This window comes from Lampetra planeri, chromosome 31 (genome assembly GCF_965212315.1).
Source record: "Lampetra planeri chromosome 31, kcLamPlan1.2.h2, whole genome shotgun sequence".
Lineage (NCBI taxonomy): Eukaryota > Metazoa > Chordata > Hyperoartia > Petromyzontiformes > Petromyzontidae > Lampetra > Lampetra planeri.
Genome location: NC_136137.1, coordinates 10,485,801 through 10,497,108, shown reverse-complemented (window position 1 = coordinate 10,497,108; position 11,308 = coordinate 10,485,801). Strand labels below are relative to the sequence as shown.

Genomic DNA, 11,308 nt, shown 5'->3' with positions numbered 1-11,308 from the left:
TTCAACAACGACGTCCCATTTATTTTAAAAGTCAGCAGACATACGGGTTACAAACGCGCCGTGCGCCCAGCATGGCACAACTATTAAAGCTACAGTTCGAATGCACTTCATCACACGGGATGACATCAAAGGGCCGGTTTAATATGTTGCATCCAACACCAGAAACCTCGGGGGCAGCCACTGCCTCTCCCATGCCCAGGGGCCCTTGCATTTGCATGACGAGGACACGTGGCATTGTTTGGCTTCTGTCACAAACCAACGCATTATTACGGGCACAACTGGATAAAAATGTCAGTTTGGCCACAGCCCTTATCAAACCCGTTTTTAAAAAAACGTGCGGTTAGGAGTATTTCGCTGCTCTAAATTTCCAAAAGCTCAGCCACAATTCGTTGAGCTTATCATTTGTGGCCTTGTCGCTTCTGAAACAGAGCTGTGTTGCTCAGGCGGGCCTTAACCTAGTTAAATTAAAAAAAAACCTTCAATAGTTTAGTTTAATGGTTTAAAAAGTTGTTTAAAAGCCGCAATGAAAATTACTCTTTCCTACATAATCATCACGGTAATGTCGGTCAAATCTGCCGTGTTGGGGAACTCCTACTGGCAGATTAACACGTTGCTAAGCCAATTTGACTCCAGCCTGGACCGGTGCAGCCAGAAGAACTGAACTCTGTGCCTCTGTGCATTCACCGACATTTCTGTACAGAGTTATGCTGGCAGCACGTGGCTTCAATGCGATACACACACTCGCCATCGCGCGTTGGGAGGAGCAATTATGCATCTACAAGAGCAACTAACAGGCGGTCTCATTAGCCGGCTTCGTGATATGACATTGCTCATACAGAGAATACAGCTTGTTTTTTTATTACATCCAGTATTATACTTTCGTTTGAATACCTTACATGGAAAACAAACAACCCATTGCAATATTTGAACAGGAAGTGCGATATAAAAGTTTGTATTATAAATTGCATTTTCTACGAGGGAAGCTTGGCTACTTAAGCGGTTGGGTGGACAGGTATTAATGTACGTTCTTTGTTGAAAATACCACAGTGGTGATTTAAAAAAAGAACATTAATACCTTAAAAGAATACAGTACAAAAACACACCTCATGTGCAATGTAGATAACTCGTACCTCTTTTCCACTGCACACCTGTGCCACGCCATTGCTGTGCTCAGTGAGCCCAGCGCGGCTCCAGAAGCAACAGGTACATTTTTTTACCGCATTATACGACCGGTGCCGCTGACGTCACAAACGATTGCCTACGCCCCTGGCTCTGCTGCCCCCCCCCCCCCCGCCGAGCTCGAGCCAGATTCAGATGTCTTGTGAGGCCAGTTGGGCCGGCAAATATCCAGTGGGAAACTACCCATACCTTGAGGGCCCCCCCCGCCCCAAGCGCTGGCATGGACCGGATGTGCCAGTTGAAAAGGGGTTTCAGTTCGTGCAGGGCGTGTGTGGATAGGAGGCTGCCGAGTAGGTGTGCAGGTTGTGGGGCGTTGCCAAGTGTGCAGGGTGTTGTGTGCCTCGATAAATCGTGCTCCACCAGAGCTCGGTAGCGGCAACGCTTGCACACAACTGCTCAGTAAAATCCACCCCTTGCGTTGTTTTATAGTGTAAAATTACGTACTCTGCATTCATCTTTTGAAGGGAAATAATTATTTTCAAAATTATAAAAATGTTTTTAAAAAACCCCACTACACTGCATTATTTGGAATGTATTTTTGTAAACATTACACAGTTACGTGTAAACAAGCGTGAATATAAAAAATCAAAGACTGCTAAAAATGACATTATTGATTCAATCCAATGCTTGAAATATACACTTCACGATCACCCTTCCCCTTCCCAATGTCACGTGATTATATCACACATACGTCGTACAAAAGTGGCCTCATCATTGTCGGGATGGAGCTAAGTAAATGCGAGTAATGGAATTTACAAAGCACTCCGGTTTCATCGCGAAGAAAAGTCTTTCGCCACGAATTGGAAGCCTAATGCAGAAGACGTCTCTCGCGCGGAGTGGGGGAGGTTTTTCACCGATTGTAGACGGGCCAAAGCCGAACCTTGGCCGTCCCCGTGGGAAACGACCCCCCCCACCCCCGGCCCCCGGCGCCCACCGAAGCGAAATGATGTGGTGCCACTTCACTTCTTTACACCGTCGGCCTCCGAACTTGCAGGTTCCAGTTCCTGACCCGTTTCTAAACAAAAAAATAAGACATCAACCACGACCGCAGTGAGAAGCATTTTGCACGTAAACCCTGGCTTCACGCCAGCAATTGTACATCACCAAAATTACGAATGCAGTTGAACATAAATTTCGATTTAAAGCTTTCGTGACTGCAGGGATTCATCTTCTTGGTTCTTTCGGTAAAGTCACGTAGAAGGAAAATAATAAAATAATAAAAATAAAACATAATAAAATAATTCTCACGACGTTTCGGCCACAATGCGAGCAGCCGTCTTCAGGTGGAAAACAGGTCTTCTCGACAGATCTGTTCTCCACCTGAAGACAGTTGAACATAGTTTAACGCGCGTACTTTAATCAACGTGACAGACAGTTCCTCGACTGTGCATTGTTACCACGCACTTATATAAGAATGTATTAGAATGTGGTGGTTGAACTCGCAAGGAGATTACGATTGCAACACAGTTTACTCAGGTTTATCTACATACATTTCTTTCTAGGCTAAAGTCAAATGTGGGATTCTATAGCAAGGTTTGCCAGGGCTCTGTTGCCAACCCTTTCAGGGCAGGTGCCTCAGCAGTAGATCGAGTGGCTCGCAAATCATGCTGCAAGGTCATATCCTGGTTGAGGGTCGACTCAGCTCATCATCCATTTGGGGCCATTAAAATGAGCACTACACTTTGAAGGGAAGTCAACGTTGGATGTCCTATGGATTTACTCGCCACCACCATCGGAATCAGGAATTTCCACAACTGGCTCAGAGCTGTAAGCAGGAGACAAGCACCGCCTGAATTCCCAATTGAGTGGGAAATCACTTTAGACTTTCTCTCTCTCTCCAGCATTGCCAGGGAATTTTTTGCGCCACCCCTTCCATTACCGGGTTTCGAGGCGGCCGCCACCGCGCTCTGGTTGGAGTTTGTCTCTTCCTCGCTCTGCGGAAGGGAAGCGCCGGGTCCTTCTCCGTTCCCTCCGGGCGGGAGAGACCCCTCGCCTGAAGCCACCGCTTCCTTGGAAACGCCTGCAACCGCAGCGCAACTCTCAGCTAACTGAACCACAGTCGCCGTACAGAAAAGCTGTCAACGCATTTGTTGTTGGTTGCTGCTACTGTCATCATCGCTATCGGCCACGAAGGTCTTCCGCAAGCCAATGCCATCTCTCCCGTTGCTATGGAATAACAATTCAGCTAGCTCCCGCGTGCTCTCTCCCTCGGCTGCCACTCCATCATTAGTCTCGACCCGCCAGCAATCATTTATTCGAGCTACGTGTCCCGCCCAAATTTCACTCGCATATAAACTCGCCAAAATAGTAAAACTCCAATCACCTGCTTTTCCGTCGGGCTCAGACGCCAGTGCCACTCCAAACCTCTCGGCCAGAGCCTGCAGCATAATGACCTCCTTGGCCAGGCCTCCGGCTGGTCCTCCACCCAGCAGTAGGGGCCCCAGGCTCTGCATGCACTGTATGTCCTGCCACAGCACACAAACAGAATAGACACACACTCCATTGCATACCCACGGCCATTCGACTAGGCCCATGTACAGAAAATTGGCTTGAGGGTAAGAAAGGTGTTTAAGTGATTAACCATGTTTTTTTATGAAGTCTACTTAGAATGCGTGATACGCAAAGTGGAAACTAACCCATTTTTGTAATGCTCAATATGTTTTCATTTATTTTAAAGACTTGCTGGCACTATTCAACCTTCACCACACTTCCGCTAAATCAACGATTTTGTTTTTCCTTAATTTCCCTTTTAGTTGTATGCATCAACAAAAGATAGATATATTTCTACATTTAATATTGTTAAGAATTAATTAAATTACATTCTTTCCCATTTTATATTAAACTAAAGCAGAGAGCCACTGTGTAATGACAATAGTTAACGAGATAAAGCAACCGGCCGCTTTTCTGAAAACTTTGCCGAAGGCACTTTTACACGACGTGAGGTGGCACTTTCTTGACAACACATTGCACAGAGAAGGTTCGCACAGACACGAGCGCGGGCTTGTGCCTTTGACAGTGAGCTATAAGCCACATGTGTGCGTGGCTCCTGTGAAGGCCCGAACCTCCTGTGAGGGGGAGTATCCGTCCTCTTCCGCAGATGCGCACAGCTCCTGCACGCGTTCTCTCAACAGCTGCTGCTCCAGCTTAAGCAACCTTTCCCCTTCCTGGCACCCATCCTCTGAGTCTCCGTCTGCCTCCACCGTGTCCCCATCTGGCCAGTCGCCCTTGGGGAACACGATCTCAAAGGACGTGTACTTTATCTGCGCAAAAAAAAACGAAGCAGCGCTCTCAGTTTCGTACGGATATAATTACAATTGAAACGTTACTCCAAAACAACAAAATGTGGTCATTTGAAAGGTGGCAAAAGTTTACTTTTATGAGGAACGTATTTTGAAGATCCAAGAAAGTTATAAAGTTGCTTGTTTGATGGCAAAAGTGAAAACAATGTTTCGTAACTGACTTCTACACAATGGCGCTGATTGTGTAATTTTTTAAGAAAACAGGTTTTATATTTTCTCAGAAACCCTGGTATTCCTTATATTTTGAAAAAATATAAACTTCTACCACAAACTATATCAGAAACATTCACAAATGTATATTTCATCACAAGGCTAGGTGACTTAAATATTAAAATGTTACCATGGGCTAAAAATGATCCAATGGTTTTTGTGGTGCCAAAGTCTCTTTAAAAGTTGTTTTACAAAACCGAAAGCAGCAACAACAAGCCTGCGATTAAAGTCTGGGTGCCTTAGCCGTACACGACAGCTGCGGCTACCTGCTGTACGTTCCATGCCACCCATTTAGCCTTCTCGAGATGATGCAGCTCCTGTAAGAGGGCCAGGATTCGGCCCACAAAGTCGATCATCTCCTCCTGGGGAATCCGCATATCCACCGAATGCATCACCTGGTTTCTTACATTTATTACCTATTGGGATGAATGACAACACGCACACACACAAACACAACTTTAGCACACTCATTCAGCACAATGTTTGTGTCAAAACAAAGAACTGTTCCATCGATTCCTTAAAGCAGTGCTCTTCGCTAATTTTCCTAAGGGGGCCACTTTCGCCGATAAGACATCCGTGTGAGGGCCGCCACACATTTGAAACCGTTGGGTTTGACAGCATGATGGGGCGTTTTCACATTTATGTATTGTTGGGGGCTGCACGTCAGGGGCCACACTAAAGGCCAACAGGGCCCACGGGCCTTGCAATGAAGAGCACTGCCTTAAAGAGTACACAGACACACATGAACATAAACATATCCAACGAATACATCACCTAGTTGCTTACATTTATTACCTACCAGGATGAATGACACACAAACACAACTTTAGGACACCCAAAAAGCACAACGTTTGTTGTGTCAACACGGAGAACTGTTCCTTCTATTCCTTAACGAGTCTACAGACACATGTGAACATCCATAATAGAGGCTTTTGGGTTAGATCGCGTGAACACATTTTTCGTTAAAACCCGCCACCACCCGACACAGCCAACTAGTAAGGGTTGTCATGTAAGCATAACGTGGCAATTTGTCACGAGTACAGCACACCGGTGTGTTGGAGAGCCAAGTCACAACATTTACAATCTGAGTACGACGTGTCGCCAGCACTTACAACCAGCTTCATCAGGCGACAGCCAGATTTGTGAACATGAACAGGTATAATCACGAGAGTAGACTCATAAGGGGCCTCACCGCAGACACAGTCATTGGAGTCACAAACTGGTGGAAATGCTTGCAGTTGTGCATGAGGTTGAGCAAGGCGGCGCAGTCACTGTGGCTTGCCCCTTGGTGCGCGTCCTTCTGTCCCCGCGGCATGTACACCTTCACACGACGCACGTGACACAAACTAGGAACCTCGCATCGGCGTGACCAACTTAGTCTAAACAAAATCTGTACACGTTTTTTTGTTCACGTTGATACACAGTTTTCTGAAAAATAATCTCGATCGTCAATGCACAACAAGTTGAAACGTATTTCGGCAGCACAGCATTATGCAAAATACCCGCAATACCACACACACTGCTCACACCGCCTGTGGCCGTGAGGTGTGCGGGGAGCGGGAATGATAGCGCAGTAGTTAGAGCACTATGCGATGAACCCAGCGACCCGAGTTAGACTCGCGGCAATGGCGACCACAAACCAATCCTCGGCGCCTCCTTCACCAACCAGCACTGACCAGCCGGGTGACGTAGAGTTAAACAACCACCATGACAAACATATGCCTTCATCCAGTAGTGGATTGACAAAGGGCGGAAAGTTAGTGTATTGAGAAACAGGCTCACACAAGCCTACGTGCAATATATTTCTTACCACATTTGACCTTTGTTGGTGTATTAAACATTTGCACATGGCAAAGGAACCAACATTTCCATATTTATTGACTTTCTGCGTGAATAAAACAAGAGGCCAAGTGTTGTGTGTGTGTGTTTTTCCGTGCGACTCACTCACTCACTTTGGCCACTTCCCAGTGTCGCACCGCCCAGAGACTAGGGTTACTGTTGCCCCAGTAGACCATGCCGTTAGGGTTGGAGTGATACTGGAGGATTGCTGCCTTCCAGTCAGTACACACCGCACAGGCGTTTTCAAGCTGAAAGGCAGAGAGAGCAACACCATTTACGCCTGAGCAAAGTTAACATTAAAATTTTACAGCGCAGTGGTTGGAATCAAATCCAAAGTTTACATTTAAGGAACGGTGAAATGTATTTACGAAGATTTTACAAACTGTTAAAAAGTGCTTTGTTCTACAAATGTCAATTGGCTTACAGCATTAACAGCATTCATCAGCTATGATCATTCACTGCTGGATGAAAGCCTTTCTATGGTGACACCATCTCCCACGATCTTGTCATGCTCCATCTTCTGGGTGGATGGCTTCTCGCATTCCAATCCTTGGCTGCCACTCCATTATTATCCTTCACCATCGTCCATCATCATCATCCCTTCTTAGGGACTTGTCCTGCCGCAAGCCCCGCTAACCTTTAACAGTAAAGCAGCCGATGCTGTAAACTGCGTGCGTTCTCTGATCCACGTGTTCCTCTTTTAAAGCATTAGTATTCAGTATTGCACCATTGGAACCTCCTTTGCCAGTAGGCGTCATCTGGTCCAACGCCATGTGAGACTAGGCTCTAAGGAAAGCGTTCTCGGGTGTAGACCAATCAATTTCAAGGACAGTGCATACATTATCAGAGTTGTGTTTTTTGTTTGCATTCCGACCGCAGGTATTGTGGTCAATGCAAACATGACTCCTTGTAAAAAAGGTGTCAGTTTTGTTGCCAGATAAAAGGGTAAAAAACAATGATCATATTCAGTATTGCTTACGCAGTACAGTACATAAAATGCCAGTGTTAACGAAGGCCACGTGCGCATGGCAATTTGAAAGACAAGGAACCCAACTTCATAAAAGTTAACAATTCAAACTTAAAGGCGCGTTGCGTAGTAAGCTCCCTTGCTTTTGTTTCGCGTGCCTTGTCACGTTCACAATAAAGCGGGTGGCTGATGAAGCTGGCGGGACAACCTGAACAACCAAGTGGGCCCTCCAACTCAGACCATATAAAAGTGTCTTGAGTTTGAATTTCAATCGCATCAAGTGATGTAGGCGGCACACATGAGATGACACATCACGGTAGAAGACTTAGTGCACTTTTAAATCTCGTTTGGAAACTCAATTTCTTTGGAACTGCTTGTTGTGTTTAGTTTGTTGTCCCCCCCCCGCAACTCCGATGAGCACGGTTGGCTACGTACGGTGCGAAAGAAGTTCAACAGACAGTACCGTACATGTTGACACAATTGCCAACAATTCTGGGTCGTCACTCTTGGTCGTGATCAAAGTCACAAAAGTTAGTTTCCACTCAAACGGAGTTGGGGGCGGGTGGGTATCTTCTGCTTAACCCCTAGAGGCCAAGTGGTACAAACTCCACATTAGCATGGCAAGGGTAAGTAAAGACAACACATATGTAGGTCTCCCACTGCCGATTTTCCCACCCGGGTGGAGATGAAAGTCACTCCAGTACGGTAGACATCTGTAACAACCATACCGAAGTAGGTCCCTGCATTCCAACCAAATAAACTATTTTTTTTTATTTCACCAGGTAATGCCCACTGAGCTACTTTGCGCTTTCTCAGAAGCGCCCTGGCCACGAATGATAGCTCAACGAAGTGGCTTATCGCGTGTAAATTTATAGTAGCAGCCAAATAGTCTGAACGCGTGATGTTGATTTCTAAAATGTGGAGTGGGGGGGGGGACCGGAGAAAAATTCACGCGACCACGGGGAGAGAGAAAGAGACGCAAACTCAAAATATACAGCAGCAGGCGTCAGGATCGGGATCAAACCCACGACCTCCTGCACACCAGGCGAGGTAGTCAACATCTCCTAGCCACTGTGATGATGAGAGAGAGACACTGCAAACTCCAAATATACAGCAGCAGGCGTCAGGATCAGGATCGAACCCACGACCTCCTGCACACCAGGCGAGGTAGTCAACATCTCCTAGCCACTGTGATGATGATGAGAGAGAGACACCGCAAACTCCAAATATACAGCAGCAGGCGTCAGGATCAGGATCGAACCCACGACCTCCTGCATACCAGGCGAGGTAGTCAACATCTCCTAGCCACTGTGATGATGATGAGAGAGAGACACCACAAACTCCAAATATACAGCAGCAGGCGTCAGGATCAGGATCGAACCCACGACCTCCTGCACACCAGGCGAGGTAGTCAACATCTCCTAGCCACTGTGATGATGATGAGAGAGAGACACCGCAAACTCCAAATATACAGCAGCAGGCGTCAGGATCAGGATCGAACCCACGACCTCCTGCACACCAGGCGAGGTAGTCAACATCTCCTAGCCACTGTGATGATGATGAGAGAGAGACACCGCAAACTCCAAATATACAGCAGCAGGCGTCAGGATCAGGATCGAACCCACGACCTCCTGCACACCAGGCGAGGTAGTCAACATCTCCTAGCCACTGTGATGATGATGAGAGAGAGACACCGCAAACTCCAAATATACAGCAGCAGGCGTCAGGATCAGGATCGAACCCACGACCTCCTGCACACCAGGCGAGGTAGTCAACATCTCCTAGCCACTGTGATGATGATGAGAGAGAGACACCGCAAACTCCAAATATACAGCAGCAGGCGTCAGGATCAGGATCGAACCCACGACCTCCTGCACACCAGGCGAGGTAGTCAACATCTCCTAGCCACTGTGATGATGATGAGAGACACCGCAAACTCCAAATATACAGCAGCAGGCGTCAGGATCAGGATCGAACTCACGACCTCCTGCACACCAGGCGAGGTAGTCAACATCTCCTAGCCACTGTGATGATGATGAGAGAGAGACACCGCAAACTCCAAATATACAGCAGCAGGCGTCAGGATCAGGATCGAACCCACGACCTCCTGCACACCAGGCGAGGTAGTCAACATCTCCTAGCCACTGTGATGATGATGAGAGACACCGCAAACTCCAAATATACAGCAGCAGGCGTCAGGATCAGGATCGAACCCACGACCTCCTGTACACCAGGCGAGGTAGTCAACATCTCCTAGCCACCGCGGCGCCCAATAATTGACCCTCGTGTGGCCCCGGACCTTTGCCTGGAGTCGCCACAACGTTCAAGCGAGGTGACCCCACTTGGCCTGGGTTGGGGAGTAAGGCTCGCGAGGCCACGGCTTCTAGACCACGGGGAGAGGGGGGTCCCCCCTTACAACGCACCCGGTGTCTGCGGACGGGGCAGTCCGTGGCGCATCTCCTCCCGGGGCCCAGGCGCTGCGCCAGGCGGCGGTGGAAGCGTCGCGCCTCGGCCTCCGTGAAGGGGACGAGGGCGTCCCTCAGCAGGCCCAGGCAGTGACCGGCGCACAGCCAACGCTTGTAGCCGCCGTCCTGAAGGCGCCTGGTCATCTCCTCCATGGCTGCTGATGCTGTTGCTGCTGCTTGAAGGCTGGCTGGTCCCTCCACACGCTCCTCACTCCGAGTGTCCGCCTCCTGCGCTCCCGATTCGAGGGCCCTCTCTGCTTCCTCGTTCTCCTGCCGCTCGGCGGCTGCGGCGGTGACTGCTGAGTCGCTCTCCTCCACCAGGGGGCAACCACCGACTTAGTCGCCGGTAGCACCACCCACCCACCACCCACCACCACACCGCCGCTAGAGGGCGCATCCCCCAATTGTTGCAGCTGTTGGTGGATGATGTAATTTTGTTTTATGTAAACACACTTTTATGAAATGTACTGTAGTAATGGAATAACTCCACGACTCCGGGAAGTGGCCCCGAAGCTTGCCATTACGTAAGGGGCCGTGGTGATTTACAGCCAACGTGATTTGAGCGTGGACAATTAGACCCAAGCCGAAACATAACATAAAAAAGATTGTTTAAAAATATATATCTTTTATTTTAATGATAGAATATAGTATTCACATCAGTATGACATAAGTATACCAAGTTTGCAGTCGATACGACATTGGGAAGTGGGTTAAAATTGAGTTACAAGATTTGGGATACAACAACAGACAGAGTGAGTTTATCAAAAGCGTGTAAAATTATGTTTCAAAATATGTTCTTTTTTTATTTTTTACGATATAATATAGTCGTATCATCGGTATGACATAAGTATACCAAGTTTGCAGTCGATAGCACATTGGGAAGTGGGTAAAAATTGAGTAACAAGATTGTTTGAGGATACGACAACAGACAGAGTGAGTTAAATAAAAGCGTGTAATAAAAAAATATGATACTATTTTATGGTCTTGTTAAATGCCAACCTATGGAGCACGTGGTAAACCATTGTAGTCGGCGCACGTTCAACGGAGGAGGCATATGCAGCATTACACAGAACTCTCTCCTGAAGCCCACTCGACGTGGCTAAAATATCTCTGGGACATTGTTGGCATTTAGCTCGTGGACGTATTTGCTGCTGAGATCGATCATTCGCAATCACGGAAAACCCTTTGACATTCCACGCTGGTTTGGCCATTGGGGTTGTTTGACCATACTTCACTACGCTGATCAGTGCCGATTGGGTGAAGGCGTGCGGCAAAACTTCCCGGTTCAGATATCACTCGCCACTGATGCTGGCCGTGGACTGGAATCGCCACGTTCATGAACTAAACTA

General features: G+C 47.6%; 1 protein-coding gene across 1 annotated transcript; it reads right to left on the bottom strand.

Annotated features, from left to right (window-relative positions):
• C31HXorf38 (chromosome 31 CXorf38 homolog) lies at window positions 1–10,263 on the bottom strand. Its single transcript, XM_078609287.1, has 8 exons — window positions 9,918–10,263; window positions 6,641–6,775; window positions 5,881–6,009; window positions 4,955–5,104; window positions 4,242–4,439; window positions 3,503–3,644; window positions 3,059–3,199; window positions 1–2,194 (listed from the first exon to the last, which is right to left on the bottom strand). The coding sequence occupies exons 1-8, from the start codon at window positions 10,110–10,112 to the stop codon at window positions 2,139–2,141; spliced, it is 1,146 nt and encodes a 381-aa protein (XP_078465413.1). The 5' UTR covers window positions 10,113–10,263; the 3' UTR covers window positions 1–2,138.
• Between the last annotated feature and the right edge of the window lie 1,045 nt (window positions 10,264–11,308).